Here is a 19,312-nt window from a genome sequence, read left to right on the forward strand (position 1 = left end):
TCGTTCACGTGTCACGGGCCCAATAACATGAACGTGCTTCAATGATAGTCAACGGGCTCGAGCTGCAGTGACAAATTCGGCCACTATGTCCATTTCGCCCTCAGGGTTTCCTCCGGGTGCCGTCTCTATTCATATATACTCTAAGAAGGTCTTGATAAGAACATATTGGTGATTAGCGCTTATCGGTTGATAACATCCGGAGCGGTTGCTGACTCACCATCTGCGGCTGCATCATGTGAGTCTGGGTGGCTGAGCAGGACACATCCAGGCCTCTGGCTCTCCTCCTCTCCAGTGAAGCAGAATGAACTGGCTGCCTCAGGCCAGGACTGGCACAACAAACAAGAATGGATAACACTGTATATTAAGGCTGGGTCTATAAGTCACATTTATAATGGATTATAATGCATTTATATGTGCCTATAAGGTTTATTATAATGGATTATAATGCATTTGTATGTGCCTATAAGGTTTATAATGTGTGTTATGTATAATAATAATGCATACATGCAATTATAATGCATTATAGACGAAAAGCCTTTTTGTTCATGTTTATTTCAAATAATGTCAACACTTTTGAAAGCAATTACAATTGATATCAAACTAAAATATAGCAAAAAAAAGAAACAAGAGAAGAAATAGAGAAAGTAATTTAAACATATCCGAAAAGACAGGAGTAAGATGAAGTAATACTTAATAAACTTACTTACTTAAATTATTGTTAAGGAGAATGTAAAATAATTTCTACTTTGATCAACGTCTGCCTGTTATCTCTCCTATGGTACCACATCAATACAGCATGGAATTGTGTAAAAACGTTCGTTTTGGGTCTGAGAGGCTAAATCTCAATATCAAATGGTGGTCTGTGGCTCAAATGGCGAACAGATAATGGAACTATATATGAAAAAGGTTGAAAACCTAGCCCTGCTTTAATGGACCTAATACCTGAAGCCGGCTGTGATCTCCTTCATGTCGTCGCTCAGGTTGGAGGACAGGCCCAGGCAGAGGGCTGACAGGGAGCTGGCGGGCGTGCACCACGAGGCCGAGGCGCTGGTCACAGAGGGGGCGGGGCTGATGTTCCTCAGCTGAACAATCACAGGGACAATTGGCTCTGTTGCAAAAGCGTTCATTTTCGTCGACTACAATTTTTATCGTCAACTACCTTTTTTTCACTGACGAAAACACAACATCAAAACTAAATAAAGACTAAGCTATGACGACTAAAACTGTGACTAAATATAATTGACAACAAATCGTCAACAAATAAAAACTAGACTTGAACTAAACAAGTCGTTTTGTGCTTGTCCGTGTGCGGGTGAAAATAATAAGAATAATCGTACAAAGTGGAGCTCTACAAGGCGATATGAGGCTATATTTTGTTAATTTTTCTGAGCTTTTTTAATCCCACCCCTGATTATCCATAACAATCATCGTGAAAAATACGAAACTACAATTTACAATTTAGGCCTTTAGCAGACGCTCTTAATCCAGAGCGATTTGCAGTAAGCAAGAACAAACAAATGCATAGAAATACTCATCTAGGATCACAAGTAAAACAAGAATCTGTCTACATAACATGCTATCAAATGTGACATTTTTAGCCTTTTGCAATACGCCTGCAAACTAAACTAAACTAAAACCAAACTAAACTACAGCAAAACCCGCATTATGAACTAATCAAAACCAAAACGTGAACATTTTAAACCAACCGAGTCAAAATGAAAAATAAAAGTAAATGCAAAAAAAAAAAACCCCAGTACTAAATAATAATAATAATAATAACCTTGCTGTGTAAATGAGCGGTGTGGACGCGGCGTGCGGACGGCGGGCTGTAGTAGACCCGGGCGGCGGTGGTCTCCGGGGCCGTGTGGCTCCTGTCCTCCTGCAGCTGCTCAAAGTCCAGCTCGGGGAAGTGGAGCGCCATGACGGGGTGGTCCCACGTCCTCACCCGTTCCTCCCGGTCTGCCTGGGCAGCCTCCTGGCTCACATACACCCAGTTCTTCCTGTTTGTTGGGACAGACAGACACAGCAGCAGCAGCGGTATTGTGTTGATTTCGTAGACTCTGGAACTACGATGACAAATATTCGCTGACTACCTTGTTTTCGCTGGCGATAAACGACATGAAAAGTAAATAATAACTGAGGTATGACTAAGACTAAATATATTGACAATTTCGCCAATGGATAAAACACTATAGGCTAAAATGTTAGAGGGACTAGTGCAGAAGAGATCCAGTAGAACTAAGAGATAAGTCATTTTTATATTTGGTTGTGCTCAGGTGTTGCACTCAGGTGTTGCAGATCTGCTATTTTCTGCACGCAACCAAGTGTAAAATCAGGCATTTACAACCGACGCTCGCCAAAATATATGTTTGGCTCAAAATAATTCAGTCGACTCGACTAACTAAAACATTCCAGATGACTAAAATATAGCAACATATCTTTTTCTGAAAACTGGATTTAGAAGACATTTATAAATTCAGTTTCAGGTCTTAAAGGATTATGTAAAAAAAAGAAAAGTAGTACTTTTTGGCCCACAGGTTGGACCCATATGGAGCGTATAGCCGACTGCGTCTTTTCTCCTTGGAGTTGAAACACCTGTGAACATAAATAAGAGATACAGTATACACGTAACACCTGTGGATATGAAAGAGGCCCTATAGTACATCGACTGTTTTAAAATAGCAGCTCTACAAGCTCACAATCGCAACGCAAAGTGTTTGACAAATCTTGCATGACGCTGCTCATTGGCACAAACTATTTTCAGATGGGGGGGTTTGTGGCCAAATTAATATTAAAGGTAGGGTGCATGATTGTCTTTGGTTAAAATAAGTTAAATAGCTCCATCTTCTGATACTAATCATTGCTATATAGAGTGCTCAGTAACAGGGGTCTCCATGTCTCTCTGTCTCTTTATTAAACAGAAAAATTGCATTTTCAGGTCAGAATACCAATTCTATCCAATGGGGGCCGAGAACTCAGACAGGATAAAGACTGGCAACAGCTGGTAGGAGATTTGTGTGTGCAAAATGAGGAGTAAGAGGCGTGATGTGAAACTGACCTGTCGGCTTCAGAGTGTTTCCCCTCGTCAAAGATTGTTGTGTTGACGGCACACTGTCCAGGGAAACAAAACACAACATTATTTATTCGGTGAAAAGACAACATAATAATGACTTCATACTTGGAACTTTGGAAATTATTATGGTTGAAATGCTAGAATAAAATAACGGGCCTTGATGTGAAAAGGGTTCAAAACCACTGCCCTATAGCCTGAACAAATATACGACATAGTAATAATTGTTCCATACCTCTGTCATTGTGCTCTGAGGAGGCTTAGCATCGTTGATCATGTCAGCTCCTAGTTCTTCTAACAGGCTCCGGAGTACACGCGTGGTTTTATCTCTGTTCTGGATTCAAATAGATAATCCACTGCTTTATCGTTGTGTCAAAATGGTGTATTCTTTTGTTTTTTTGCTGCTGTGTCGCTAAATCTATATTTTTTGGATTTTTCAACAGTGAGTTCATTGCTTTTTTCTACTAGATTACCAGTTTTTACAGTTTGGCTCAGCACCAAATAACGGAGGATGTCCATTATATTTAAACATGTCATAATTTAGCTATTGGAAAATAGCAGCATCTACAAGATCATAGCGCGGCACGAGCTTGTAGGTCTGCTATTTTTGAAAGAAATTGAAAATTTGGTGCAAATCTTTATATATTCTTTCAGAGCGAACGTTTTTAACTAAAACCTTTGCTTCTGTGTCCCTGGAAAAAAACATATTTTCAGATGGGGGTCGGCGGCCAATTGCATTTTTGGGGTCCTTGACATGAAATATTGTGCACCACTGATACAGAAACATGAGGTATTTCAGGAAACTGTCAGAATTTAGAAGACCTTTTTTAATTTCGACGTCAGGCCTAAATGGTTGGGCGGGAACCCCTTTTGGTGTTATGCTATGCTTTAGCTATTGAAAAATAGCAGATCTACAAGCTTATAGGTCTGCTATTAAAAAAAAATCAAAGAACGACTGACATAGAAACATGGCTTTTTCGGAAAACCGTCAGGATGTGGAAGACATTTCTTATAGAATCTGATCCCAGGTCAGAACGGGTTAAGAACCAGTGCTTTTAATCCAGCGCTATATGCCCATATGACACCGAAGCCGTTGCTGTATGCTTTACCTCCTTGCCTTCCAGTCCGGATGCCTTGGTCTCACACCACTGATGGAGGACCCAGAGGATCTGGAAGGTGAGGCCCATCCTGGGCTCTGCTCTTATGTGGCCGTCGTGGACGAGGCTCCATTCAGACTGATGATGCTTCCCCCTTTCCTTCACCTCTGCCGCGCGCAGGTCCTCGGCGCTCGGCGGAGCTTCACCGGTGTCCGCCTCGCCCCGCGCGCCTTGGCCTCCGCCAGCAGGGGGCAGAATGTAAGAGTCCAGACTGGCACGTCCGTCCTTTTGAAGGGACATCCCGCCTGTTGAAACCAACCGGGGGAAAGTTTAAACCACAGTAACCATTAGTGTATACTTTGGCTAACGGCTATTCACTTGATTCGATCGTTATATATCTTCGTCAGGGGTTAAATGATTTATTTCCAAAAGACTTTAAAGCGCACATAACATGCATGAAGACTGAAGAGAGGGAATTATACAAAGTAGGGTGACATTGATGACATCACGATGAGGTCAAAATCAGTTGAGTTGTTCCTGAGAGCAATTTCCATTAAAACACCAATATGATATGAAAGCCTGATTGGTTACTTGTGGGGATAGAAAACACATATGAGAGCCCCAAAAACACAAAAGAAATTGAAAAAGTAGAATTTTATGTTATAGGTCCTTTAACCCATTTTGTACTGATGTCGATAAAAAAAGGCTTAAAAATCGTAACATTTTTCAGAAAAACCCATGTTTCTATGTCATAGAACAACCTTTTTCATGTCAAGGACCCCCAGAATTATCTCTATTGGGCCACGGACCCCCCATCTCAAAATATGTAGTTCCAGGGACCCCCCCAGAAGCCAATATCTTAGTTCAAAATGTTCGCTCTGAAATATATATTCAAAGATTTGAGCCACATTTTCACGACTTTAAAAAAATAGCAGACCTACAAGCTCGTAGCGCGCCACTCGGTGGCGCGCTATGAGCTTGTATTTTCCAATAGCTAAAGTATAACATATAATGCTTAAAACACCAACATGGGTTCCCGTCCCCCCAAAAATGGGTTAATACTCAAAATGTACAATAAACAACTAGAACTGAGAGCTTTATTCCAGTGTGTGTGTGTGTACTACACAAATACCACACATTATGCTACACCGTTGCAATCTTTGAAGATTCTCGACAAAGACTCTAAAACTAACTAAAACTCACCGGCTGTTAGCAGCTCCTCCGCCCTGCCACTGAAGTCCAACAGCATGGCTTGCAGAAGCTCCAGCGTGTCCTTCAAAGGCCCGCGCGGAAACCCCGCGGCGCTCTGGGCCTCCTCAGCGGACGCCGAAGAGAGAGCGTCGGACGAGGAAGAAGAAGAGGAGCAGCGGAGGTGGTGGCGGCGGTGGTCGTTCAGGAGGACGTGGATGGCCGAGCTGACGACGCGGGAATGACCTCTGAGTGCCAGGAGGGTCTCGTCGTAGTCGCTCGCCGCCGCCGTCGTTCCGCGGAGACCCCCGCCCCTGGTGGTGGTGGTGGTGCTCTCCTGTCTGTCGTCCCGGCGGCTGTCTGCGGGGTCTCTCTCCCCGCCGCCCACCACCGGCCCCTCGCGGGTGATCTGCTGGCACGCGGCGGCGAGCGTCTCTTCTTCTTCACTCTGGCTTGGTGAAGAACCTTCCTCTATACGGGGATATGGGGACGGTGGTGGAAAATGAACACGGCACGATTAATGTGGGCAGAGATAATTGCGGTTAGCCCGTTTTAGACCCGACGTCGAAAGCATTTTCACGATAAAAGAAAAAAATAGCAGACCTACAAGCTCGTAGCGCGCCACTCGGTGGCGCGCTACGAGCTTGTAGATCTGATATTTTTCAATAGCTAAAGTATAACATAATGCTTAGCTAAAACACCAAAAGGGGTTCCCGCCCAGAATGGGTTTAACAATATTATTGCGATAATCAATATTTGCTTAAAACTTATAAACGGCACTTTTGTTAACCACCCCGAAACCCCAGCATCCCTGTTCTGGGGGGGGGGGGGGACACACACGACATTCTCCAAAAATATAAGATCTACAAGCTCACAACGTGTTGCAACGCAACGTGTTGTGAGCTCGAGGACCTGAAATAAGAGCGTATAGCAAACACACTCTTTGCAGCTCTTTTTCTCCCCAGTATGTATTGCTCAGTGAGTATAGAGAGGGTTTTGAGTGGCACCCAATTTGCAGCTCAACAAAAGCCATTTCATCCTAGCGTATGACGGACAGTGTCGGACAAATGTCACGGTAAATCTATATATCTCCGCGATCCGATTATTGTGAGTGTTTTTTTTTTTATCACTATAAACGACGACAACGATTATCGTCCCATCCTCACCTTCCTCCACTCTCTCCTCCTCCTCCTCCTCGCGCTGCAGCGTCTTCACGCCGTGTCCCCTGTCCTCTGTCTCCCTCCGCTGGGCGAAGGGGGACAGGTCGCCCTGCACCGCCGCTCCCTCCACCTCCACCTCCTCATCCTCACCTCCTCCTCCTCCTCCTCCTCCTCCTCCTCCTCCTCTCTGGCGCTCGTCGCTCGCCTCGGCCCTCAGGCCGCCGTTCTCCACCTCCAGCTCCACCTCCTCATCCTCGCCTCCTCCTCCTCCTCCTCCTCCTCCTCCTCCTCCTCCTCTCTGGCGCTCGTCGCTCGCCTCGGCCCTCAGGCCGCCGTTCTCCACCTCCAGCTCCACCTCCTCATCCTCGCCTCCTCCTCCTCCTCCTCCTCCTCCTCCTCCTCCTCCTCCTCCTCCTCCTCCTCCTCCTCTCTGGCGCTCGTCGCTCGCCTCGGCCCTCAGGCCGCCGTTCTCCACCTCCAGCTCCACGATGCGCCGGCTCAGCAGCGTGGCCTCCTCCTCCACCAGACGCAGGTGAACCTTGACCTCGGCCTCCCTGGCCAGGGCGGAGCTGGCGGCTCTGCCCTCGCCGCCCCCGCCGCCGCCGCCGGGCGCGTGGGCGTGCTCCACGGCGCCGTAGGCGGAGCGGTAGCGCGCCAGCTCCTCGCGCATGCCCTCGCTCTCCGCCACCAGCCGGGTCAGCTTCTTGCACATCAGCGCCAGCTCCTCCTTGGCGAAGTGGAGCTGGCACTTGAGGTCGGCGCTGTCGTCCTTTTTTTTCGAGAAACGACAAACGATGCACATTTAAGACTATCGCAGCAGGTAAGGAAAGGAAAGGTACTATGTTTACCCCCAGGGTAACTGGACTAAGCTCAAGAACTTGTTTACAGCCATGGCCCTGCTCATAGAACATTTCATGGTAGGCGTTCGTTCAATGCCTTGCTCAAGGGCACTTCAGCGGTGGTCATTTTAACGTGCCGGTCCGGGGATACGAACTATAGCGACCTTCCGATATCAAGACATAGCGTTCGGCCACCGCTGCCCACCAGGTTCTCAACAGGATATACTGCAACGTTTGGCGCCCCAAATAATTGCCCAGAAACACTAAGGTCGCATTCATACCAGAGAGCTTTGCTGCGATTAAAACGAATCCTGCTGCGCATTGTCAGAAAGTGCGCTTCGTTTGGCAGGTGTGAAGGCTCATTCGAATCCTAATGCGCAGCAAATAACCGCATTTTACTCCGTCCAAAAACGTGGGTTTCGCTTCGCTTCGAATCGCACTTGACTACGATTCGGTGCAGGTGTGAATGCAATCCGCAGTAAATAAAGGAAATGAAGCAAACATAATGTGGCGGGTGAGGAGCTGAACACAGTTGGAGACGGTTAAGGCATATTTTACGCAGCGCAAAGATGTCCCGTTACTGTGGATAGACGTGGTCGAATAAGGAGACTGAAGCCCTGATCGAAATGAGGACGTGTAGGCTACATTAATCAATTGCTTAAGAAAACACATAAAAACACTGCAGTGTATTATAGCCTACATAATATTCTGTCTGTCTGTGCGTGCCGTAAACATGGAGTGCTGTCACTGTGTGGGACTGGGGAGTTATATCAGTGCGCTCATGCAGCGCTGTGCCTCCATGCCCAAAAGAACAGTGGCTGCGTGCGTAGAGAGAGAGAGAGAGAGAGAGAGAGGGGGGGGGGGGGGGGGGGGGGGGGTCCCAGGCGGCACGACACATGCACGTTATGAGTGTAATTTTATCACCATAGATTTCACTGTGTAGGCTATAGTTTATGAACGGAACACATTGATAAAGGTCCCCCCTGCTGCGTTTCCAATTGCTGCGAATGACAGTGTGAAGGCAAACCGCAGCCAATTCAATATGCAAGAATCCCCTTTCCCCGCCCATACGGTTCTGAGTCTACCGAAGTATTAGGTGAGAATGTGACCTAAGATTGTAACGATGTTTCTTTATTGGCACACACCAAAAAGGAAGGCTTACGCCTTGATGTATACTGGATTTGGGTTTGGCACTCCACTGAAAACCATCGCTGATGCGCAACCTCTTTTTCTCATATTGTACTGACGTTATAACATAATTCTGTAAAACGTTGAAAATGTTGTTTTCATTGTGATACCGATGATACGTCGGAAATGAGTTCCATTGATCCAAGCCGGAACTCAAACGATAGACCAATTCATTTGTTACTAATTACAAAATTGAGACTGGAGGCACGGCTGACTGTTTCATCACTTTCATGTAATCAATTCCCAAGAGATCCCCAAATGTGTTGTTTTGGGGAGAGCGCTGGTTTCAGCCCATTCAACCTCCTTTGGTGTGTTAATAGGCTGGTTGAGACGCTCCTATAGCAAGACATACGCTGTATACTGTACTTCACACGCAACGGTATTGCGCGTCGAGAATAGGTGACGCGCGAGCTCACAAAGAGCGACGGGGGTTTCATGTGGTGCCGGCCTGCGCCCGCATACTGTTTTTTTCATCGGTGTGATGTCGTCTGATTGATCGTTAAAATAAACGTGCTCGGCCCAGGCCGTAGCGTAACGGTCTGGGCACCCGACTGGTGATCCAGTCGCGGTGTGCCGCGGGTTCGACTCCCGAACCCGACACGGCCTTTACCGCATGTCATCCCCCCATCTCTCTCCCGTTTCCTGTCAGCCTACTATCTGTCCCTTAAAAAATCAATAAAAGGCGTAAGCCGGAAAGAAAAAAAAAAAACGTGCTCTGGAAATGCACGTGGCGCACCGATCGGACCGCCATTTTGGCGGGCCTTGATGGCGCCGGGATATAATGCCTGATGTTTACACTTGCAGTTGCATGCCGACAAAAACCGATCGACTATACAGGCTCACAATGTGTCGCGTGTTCGCAACGCCTTGTGAGGTTGTCGATCTGCTGTTTTCAGAATGCAACACCCGAGCGCAACCAAACATAAAATGTACTTGGTTCTCTTAGTTCTACTGGATCTCTTCTCCACTATTCAGTATTTAAGTCCGACGTCATTTTGTAGTGCTACGTTACGTCCGGGTCCAAGTGGCGCCAGCTCCCGTCCGCATCCCATTGTAAATAGAATATCTAAACGCGTGAATCTTTTTAAATTGACGTTATTTTTCAGAAAGGAAGCCATAGAGGGTTAAAATGGGTCTTAATGCTTCCAACTCGAGTAGAATTATTAATGTTTTGTACAAGTGTCCATGACAACAAAAATATATGATGTGGAGACAATAAAGACTATTATTATCATTATTATTGAAGGTGGCAACAGTCCATTTGTCCGGTAAAATATTTCGGGGGATATTTACAATGTGTGCAGGCTTGAGTATGTTGAATCTAGTTTGCATTAATGAGGATTTAGTTGACACAATCAAATAAAATGGCGATAGTATTCCATGTGGGGCAGACGGCCTGTCACAGCCAGATTTTGGAGAGCAGCGCAGCTTTGTTGTTGCGAGGAAAGCGGTAAAATGAGACTTTCGTGGTTGTTTTCGTCTCAGATTTAGTCCGACGGAGCGTCACAGTATAACTCCATGGGGACACAAAAGCGACACAAAAGTAGGACCCGGAAGTATCTCAGGAGGGGGCGCTCACGTCACAGCTAAAATACTGAATATCCCTCCGTAACCACGGAGGGACCATCTATCACTCCTGACCATCTATCACTCCTGAAAGAAGTGTCTGAATCTGGTGCAACGCACAGGTCCCTATGGCTGCACCTGGTGAGAGCAGGAGTGGACCTGGTGAGGCGTAGGAGCCCATAGGACGTGCCCGGCCAGGAGTCAACCAGGGGGGCAGTCAGACAGATATTTCGTGAAGCCACTGAGGAAATCGGGACTTCCTGAAAGTTCATATAATGGCCTGTTGTGGCGCTGTCTGTCATTGGGCCCAAAAAAACCCATCATAGAGGTCCATGTATTTGGGCCCAACTTCACCTAGACTGTATTACCTTAAAGGGACACTTCACCCTTTTTGCAAAAGAATATATGTTAATGACGTTTAGAAGCTTTAGAACACTTTCCTGGGGGTCTTTATGTGTGTAATGTGTGGTTTTAGATATTTTAGATTGTAGCAGTGAGCACATTGTCTCTGATGTCATGGACACTGGTCTCACTACCTTCCTGGACTACAATTCCCATAATTCTTTGGTGCACTGCTCCTCCTTGTGGACAAAATGACCGTTTCCTTCTTGGCTTTACCTCCATGTGTTGAGACAGCCTCCTCTCAGCCTTACTGTTGGGTGACCTGACTCCTCTCCTCTTCAGAGAACTCTGTGGGTTTCAAACAAACAATGCACATGGTTATCTATCAGCCGCACGTAAGAAATAGCTCTTCATCAACATTAATCCATTTTGGACTGATTAAAATAAATTTTTCTGAAAAAAACATGTTTCTATGTCAGTGGTGCTCAACCTTTTTCACGTCAAGGACCCCCAGAATTATCTCTATTGGGCCGCGGACCCCCATCTCAAAATATGTAGTTCCAGGGACCCCCACAGAAGCCAATATTTTAGTTAAAAATGTTCTCTCTGAAATATATATATTCAATGATTTGCGGCACATTTTCACGACTTTTCAAAAATAGCAGACCTACAAGCTCGCAGCGCGCCACTCTGTCTCGTTCCAGGGACCCCCCCCAGAAGCAAGAATCTGAGTAAAAAAATGTTTACTTAACTTGTAGATCTGCTATTTTTAAAGAATCTTGTGTAAATCTTTGAATACCCATATTTTTGAGCGGTGCAACCACTCCAAGGAACAGCAATGTCCGTGTCCGTGTGGCTATGCGCCTATGTGGCCATGAGCACCAGTATATGACTATTAGTACCAGTAGGGGCGCTGTTTGCCAGAAACAGAGAGAGATAGTATTAGTGCTGCACTGTTGCCTGCTAATGAGAGAGAGAGGAGAGAGGGGGGGGGGGGAGAGAGGGGAGTTGCACCACTCAGTTCACAGTGAGTGATGTTTAACCCATTCTGACCTGAGATCAGATTCTAAAACTGTCTTCTACATCCTGACACTTTTCTGAAAAAGCTATGTTTCTATGTCAGTCGTTCTTCGATTTTTCAAAAATAGCAGACCTACAAGCTCGTAGTGCGCCTGCGCCACTCGGTGGCCCGAAATGGGTTAACTTCATATATACAGTATATATATGGGTATTCAAAGATTTACACAAGACTTTTCAAAAATAGCAGATCTACAAGCTTGCAGTGCAGCACAAATCTATTTGCATAATTTGGAAAGCTTTGTGCGATTAATTAAATCAATCAACTAAGTCTTCCCTGATGTAGGATCTGAAAGGAGATGAGTCAGAAATATCTCACCTCCTCAATACAATACTATACTATACTAATTAGCTTATGTTATGAGTCTGAGCATGAGAGGAATGTGTATGTGTGTGTGTGTGTGTGTGTGTGTGTGTGTGTGTGTGTGTGTGTGTCCGCGCACGTGCACGTGGCCATTGTCTAGTCACTAGACTCTAGTGGACGTAGACACATGGCGGGAGGTCACACTGTTTTAAATAGACATCAGAGGAATGCTCTCTCTAGTCAAGGTCTGGAAGTGAGCAGTCATGCTAACATAAACACCCAAAGACTTTCATTCCTGTATGCGCAGCTGTTCACTAAAACCACAGCAAACCCACTCGCTGATTCCACTTGGGCAACACTGTATCATGGCAACACTTACCATCACACGCACGCACGCACGCACGCATGCACGTGCGGTCGCGCGCGCGCACGCACCCACTCACTCGTGACGTGATGACATGAAACCGTTGTTTTAAATAGCCGTGGACAACTGAGTCTAAATAACACAACATCTATTTCCCAAATGCTACTATTCTTGTGGGGACATTTAGCCATCACAAGAATAGTAATTCAACACACACGCGCGCGCGCGCGCACACACACACACACACACGCACACGCACACGCACACGCACACGCACACACACACACACACACACACAATGCAGACACAGTGAAAGTCTTTAAACGGTTGGGTTTCGTTGTCCTGTTTTGTGTGCTCAAGTATCAATATCAGCTGTCTCAAGCAGCCACAGTCAGTCAGACAGCGAAGCGTCCGAATTAGCAGAGTAAACGTGAACTCAATAATAAATGATGAATTGAACAATGTGGACCCTGTTGTAAACAAGTGTAATGCTTAATTGGGTTGTCCACTCACAGTTAACAGTCTTTGTATTGAGTTTGTGCTTAAAATGTACTGTCAATTCTACAAACTGTTAATACATATTTCAATCAATCAATCAATCAAACAACAGGGCAAATATTGGCCCAGGCGGTGGCGTAACCGTCTGGGCACCCGACTGGTAATCCAGGCGCAGTGTGCCGCGGGTTCGATTCCCGAGACCCGACACGGCCTTTACCGCATGTCATCCCCCATCTCTCTCCCGTTTCCTGTCAGCCTACTGTCTGTCCCTTCAAAAAACCAATAAAAGGCGCAAGCCGCAAAGAAATATCTTAGAAAATAAATAAAAACAGGGTAAATATTCACATACTGTAGAGAGGGCACTGTAGATCCAATAAACACTAGTATACCATGGTAAACTATAAACCTAACATCTGTCTAAACAACATGCTATATCTAAATTATATTATTAATATTTCTGGAATTAATCCCAAGTAACCGAGATATATCTGCATTAGTAAACTAGCATTAGGAACCGTTGAGTGAAGTGCTAGGTGTATGAAGAGGTGACAAATTGTGAGTGTAATTAGATTCAAACTGGCGGCATTTGATAATCAATCAATTATTCATTTAGTCATTCACTCAGTGATGGTTGCAGCCTATAGGTTAATTCACTCGTGAATTCAGTGATGGATGTAGCCTATAGGTTAATTCACTAATGAATTCAGTGATGGATGTAGCCTATAGGTTAATTCACTAATGAATTCAGTGATGGTTGTAGCCTATAGGTTAATTCAGTGATGGTTGTAGCCTATAGGTTAATTCACTAATGAATTCAGTGATGGATGTAGCCTATAGGTTAATTCACTAATGAATTCAGTGATGGTTGCAGCCTATAGGTTAATTCACTCATGAATTCAGTGATGGATGTAGCCTATAGGTTAATTCACTAATGAATTCAGTGATGGATGTAGCCTATAGGTTAATTCACTAATGAATTCAGTGATGGATGTAGCCTATAGGTTAATTCACTCATGAATTCAGTGATGGTTGTAGCCTATAGGTTAATTCACTAATGAATTCAGTGATGGTTGCAGCCTATAGGTTAATTCACTCATGAATTCAGTGATGGATGTAGCCTATAGGTTAATTCACTAATGAATTCAGTGATGGTTGTAGCCTATAGGTTAATTCACTAATGAATTCAGTGATGGTTGTAGCCTATAGGTTAATTCAGTGATGGTTGTAGCCTATAGGTTAATTCACTCATGAATTCAGTGGTGGTTGTAGCCTATAGGTTAATTCAGTGATGGATGTAGCCTATAGGTTAATTCACTAATGAATTCAGTGATGGTTGTAGCCTATAGGTTAATTCACTAATGAATTCAGTGATGGATGTAGCCTATAGGTTAATTCACTCATGAATTCAGTGATGGTTGTAGCCTATAGGTTAATTCACTAATGAATTCAGTGATGGTTGTAGCCTATAGGTTAATTCACTAATGAATTCAGTGATGGTTGTAGCCTATAGGTTAATTCACTAATGAATTCAGTGATGGTTGTAGCCTATAGGTTAATTCAGTGATGGATGTAGCCTATAGGTTAATTCACTAATGAATTCAGTGATGGATGTAGCCTATAGGTTAATTCACTCATGAATTCAGTGATGGTTGTAGCCTATAGGTTAATTCACTAATGAATTCAGTGATGGTTGTAGCCTATAGGTTAATTCAGTGATGGTTGTAGCCTATAGGTTAATTCACTAATGAATTCAGTGATGGTTGTAGCCTATAGGTTAATTCACTAATGAATTCAGTGATGGTTGTAGCCTATAGGTTAATTCACTCATGAATTCAGTGATGGTTGTAGCCTATAGGTTAATTCACTCGTGAATTCAGTGATGGTTGTAGCCTATAGGTTAATTCACTCATGAATTCAGTGATGGATGTAGCCTATAGGTTAATTCACTAATGAATTCAGTGATGGTTGTAGCCTATAGGTTAATTCACTCATGAATTCAGTGATGGATGTAGCCTATAGGTTAATTCACTCATGAATTCAGTGATGGATGTAGCCTATAGGTTAATTCACTAATGAATTCAGTGATGGTTGTAGCCTATAGGTTAATTCACTAATGAATTCAGTGATGGTTGTAGCCTATAGGTTAATTCACTAATGAATTCAGTGATGGTTGTAGCCTATAGGTTAATTCAGTGATGTATGTAGCCTATAGGTTAATTCACTAATGAATTCAGTGGTGGATGTAGCCTATAGGTTAATTCACTAATGAATTCAGTGATGGATGTAGCCTATAGGTTAATTCACTAATGAATTCAGTGATGGTTGTAGCCTATAGGTTAATTCACTAATGAATTCAGTGATGGATGTAGCCTATAGGTTAATTCACTCATGAATTCAGTGATGGTTGTAGCCTATAGGTTAATTCACTAATGAATTCAGTGATGGTTGTAGCCTATAGGTTAATTCACTCATGAATTCAGTGATGGTTGTAGGTCAGTGTGTCATTTTGAACACCACAATACATGCTGATCCACATTTAGCCTGGCTGGCAACAACAAAAACGGGGAATCTATTTTTGTAACCACACACACACACACACACACACACACACACACACACACACACACACACTCTAGTCTACAGTATGTATCTCTCTCTCTCTCTCTCGTTTCATTATCTCTGTCCTGTGGAGAATGCCAGCTGTGCCTTCAGAGTTCACACCCACACCCACCCACACACACACACACACACACACACACACACACCCACACACACACACACACACACACACACACACACACACACACACACACACACACACACTAGTGCAGCGGTCAGCTGCAGGCCCATGGTGGCTCGTATATATGTGGTGGCAGGCAGTAGAGCAGGGTCATCATGTGTCAGGTGACATCGGAGTGACAGGGACACGGTGGTGGGGGACAGCTGCGGGTGGCGCATGCGGTGGGGCAGCTGCATGGCTGCATGGGGGCGGAGGGGGGACTTCAGGGCATGCCATTCTTTTGAGGGGCCAAAACGGAGGGACAACGACGGCCACATGGCCCTTTGTGGTCTCCCCAGGGCAGGATTAACACCTCTGAGGGCCCCTGCAGGGCACTGAAGCTAGAAGGCCCCCCCCCCTTCACGCGCACGCAACATTTTTGCTGTTTTGTAGCCGTTTTGGGGCAGTTTTATGCCGTTATATTGGCATATTTCCGGTTACCTACCATATGTTAGATCCGGCCCTGGGTCTCCCTGAGATTCCTGCCCTGCAACATGCCCGGGGGTACAGCACCGTGGAGAGGTTTTACCCCGCTTAGGCCTGACGGCGACATTTTAAAAATGTCTTCTAAATCCTTAGAAGACAGTTTTCTGAGAAACCTCATGTTTCCGTATCAGTGGTTCTCAATATTTCACGTCAAGGACCCCAAAAATGTATATGTTACTGGCCACCGACCCCCGACCAAAATGTTGGCTGTGAGAGAATATATATATTCAAAGATTTGCACCGCATTTTCACGATTTAAAACAAATAGCAGACCTATACCGAGTGCCGCGCTATGAGCTTGTATAGAGCTGCTATTTTTCAATTGCTGAAGTGTATAACATAATGTTTAACCCATTCTGACCGGGCACCCATTTTGGTGTCGGCATCATGTTATGCTTTAGCTATTTAAAAATAGCAGATCTACAAGCTCATATCGCGCCACCGAGTGGCGCGATACGAGCTTGTAGGTCTGCTATTTTTGAAAAATCGAAGAGCGACTGACATTTTTAGAATCTGATCTCAGGTCAGAATGGGTTCGTCAGACCAGTGTGTGTCCGGCGGAAACCTCGTATGAATCTGATCTCAGGTCAGAATGGGTTAAAACACCAAAAGGGGTTCCCGCCCAGAATGGATGAATTCACCACGGTACATCCGGTCTGGCCATTCGCTTTGGTCATGTTCAGGGAAAGGGAAGCTGGGTGGGGAGGGTGATATTTGCCTATGCACATACTCTCAGGAATACAACAGCAGTGACAAGCAGAGGGAGGAATGAACTGACATAAGGACTAAATTGGGAGAAAGAAAGGGGTAAAAAGAATGGCTAGTATAGACACCTGGGGGACTCAGGTGTCAATGTCAACGGTGCATTTTTCTATAGGGCCTTTATCCAAGGCGCTGCGCATAGATTGTGCATTACATTCACCCGTTCACTCACACATTCATACGCCGATGGCAAATTAGGGCTTCGGGGGTTTCTCTTGCTCAAGGACACTTCAACACTAACGCTGGGGGAGGCCGGGATCAAACCGGGAACCTCTGCTTGCCTCTTGTCAAGACATAATGGTTTTAGGGAGTTACAGTACACTAAAGGCTATAGGCCTACTAGGGCTGTGAATCTTTGGATTCCCACGATTCGATTCGATCCCGATTCTTGGGGGTCACGATTCGATTCGATTATTATTTTTCAAATTCAAAAGCATTTATTTTTCCAGGTTCAAAACCATTTTCTATTCTAAATGATTCTCGATTCAACACATAGGATTTCATCACAATCCATACTCCAGTCTTGAACTGAAGTGACTTGAAAATGACTGACTGAAAAGACATGATGTTTACTGTGATTAGGGTAAGCTTACATTTCATATCACCGTGAAAACTACGAAGGAAAAAAACGTTTTTTGGAAATTATGAATCGATTTTGAATCGTTCATAACGGAAACGCGATTTTAATTCGAATCGACCCCTAAAGGCTCATATACATACTCGCTTTTTGGTGGTAGGTTATCACCGTTTTAGGTGATAGCTTATCACCTAAAACGGTGATAAGAGTTGAGGCCATCATACTCGCGGTGATGCCCTTAAGGATTGACCCCGCCTCCCTGTGGTTTACCCAACTTCTAGACCAATCGGTGAACGGGGTGGTGATAGCTCCAGAGTGAAAAGACTTGTCTGATAGTAAAATGGTAAATGGTGCATTTATATAGCGCCTTTATCCAAGGCGCTTTACAGAGATTGTGCATTACATTCACCCATTCACACACACTCATACACCGATGGCAGCGGAAACCATGCAAGGCACCAACTAGCACATCGGGAGCAATTAGGGGTTCAGTGTCTTGCTCAAGGACACTTCGACAGTAACTCTGGGGGAGCCCGGGTTCGAACTGGCAACCTTACGGTTACCATCCAGGCACTCTACCCCTGAGCCACCACCGCCCCTGTAAAAACAGAGAGATGGGTCTGTGTCCGCGGTGATATAGCTGATCATCACCGCGACTGACGTAACGGTGTAGTTTTCCAACCCTTTAAACTGGAGTATGTACATGAGCCTTAAGGCCTTACCTCTCTGGTTTTGTCCATCTCGGCCTGTAGGACCATCTTGGACACGGCCAGCTCCTCCATCTTCTCCCTCAGAGCTTCGTTCTCTTCCTCCAGCCTGGATGTTTTCTTCTGCACGGCCTCCAGCTCGGCGTGCACGCGCACAGACACACACTTTGCAACCTGGGAGAGAAAGGTCAACGCACGGCAGGTCATTTAGCGTTTCACACATTTCTACCCAGTCCGATCTCTCAATGGGTATACCGGATTCAATAAGCAACTTATACGCTCGTATTTTGATCGTACCAGTATTTTCCCGACAATTCCTATACGTTAGGTGTGGGGATTCATCTTTTATTATTTATTATGTGTCATTAAGGTTTTGACATATTATTGCTTATACTAAAAAATATGTTAAAAAAAAAAAAAAAAAAAGTTTGATGAAAACTTTCTAATAATTATATAATAATTATATAATATTATAATAAATTAATAATTTACATTTGGGGGATATATTTCACAATAATGAATAAAACATGTTCTAGACATTCTAATGATCACAAAAAAAACATATATTACAATTATTGTACCTACTTTTATTAGGGTAAAGGTCAAAATGTTCAAAATCGCCAGTCCAGACATTTTGTGTGAATTTCAGCCTCTGTGGGGGGTATTTATATGCAAATATCATGACCAATGGCATTGAAATGGCATTGCAATGAACATCACTGATGACGTTTAGGTGAAAAAATAACAGAAAAAAAATATAATAATTTAGTCATTAATTAAAATAAAATTGTTGCTAAAAAGCAATGCTGGGTCTTAGAGGGTTAATGTCACTGGGCACAGATGCACCTCCATTGTGTCCTGGTATTAATTTATAATAATGTAGCGTGCTCTATATTGATCACATGAACGCAACACACAATAGCCTAATTGAACGGTAACGGTAAATGGCTTTATCCAAGGCGCTTTATTTACATAGAGTGTGCATTACATTCACCCACTCACACACACATTCATACACAGATGGCGGCAGAAACCATGCAAGGCAACAACCAGCATAATTCAGGAGAAATTAGGGGTTCAGTGTCTTTCTCAAGGACACTTCGACACTAACTCTGGGGGGAGCCCATAGGGTTCGAGCTGGCAACCTTGCGGTTGCCATCCGGCCACTCTACCCCTGATCCACCGCCGCCGGTAATAAGTCTTACCATTTCATGAGGAAACAGTGTACAAAATCTAGCTTTTTCCAAACAATGATTCGTCCTAAAGACGGATTCAGTAATAAAGCTCTGGTCTGGTATATGGATGAAA

The 19,312-nt window shown here is 44.5% G+C and overlaps 2 protein-coding genes across 2 annotated transcripts in view; one reads left to right on the top strand and one right to left on the bottom strand.

The window, feature by feature from the left end:
- The window catches only part of LOC310862217 (ubiquitin-conjugating enzyme E2 variant 1), a 199,878-nt gene that overhangs the window by 74,105 nt on the left and 106,461 nt on the right, over window positions 1-19,312 (top strand). The window lies entirely within an intron of this gene.
- The window catches only part of LOC310861378 (uncharacterized protein), a 37,183-nt gene that overhangs the window by 4,069 nt on the left and 13,802 nt on the right, over window positions 1-19,312 (bottom strand). Inside the window, exons 3-13 of the mRNA XM_083768798.1 lie at window positions 18,020-18,178; window positions 10,727-10,798; window positions 6,951-7,284; window positions 5,371-5,826; window positions 4,180-4,472; window positions 3,306-3,404; window positions 3,059-3,111; window positions 2,524-2,595; window positions 1,781-2,000; window positions 943-1,082; window positions 218-326 (exon numbers count right to left, since the gene is read on the bottom strand). Coding sequence (XP_083624924.1) covers window positions 218-326; window positions 943-1,082; window positions 1,781-2,000; window positions 2,524-2,595; window positions 3,059-3,111; window positions 3,306-3,404; window positions 4,180-4,472; window positions 5,371-5,826; window positions 6,951-7,284; window positions 10,727-10,798; window positions 18,020-18,178 — 2,007 coding nt within the window. The remainder of the gene's footprint in view (window positions 1-217; window positions 327-942; window positions 1,083-1,780; window positions 2,001-2,523; window positions 2,596-3,058; window positions 3,112-3,305; window positions 3,405-4,179; window positions 4,473-5,370; window positions 5,827-6,950; window positions 7,285-10,726; window positions 10,799-18,019; window positions 18,179-19,312) is intronic.

The sequence above is a fragment of the Protomyctophum parallelum genome, assembly GCF_964188405.1.
Source record: "Protomyctophum parallelum genome assembly, chromosome: 7".
Lineage (NCBI taxonomy): Eukaryota > Metazoa > Chordata > Actinopteri > Myctophiformes > Myctophidae > Protomyctophum > Protomyctophum parallelum.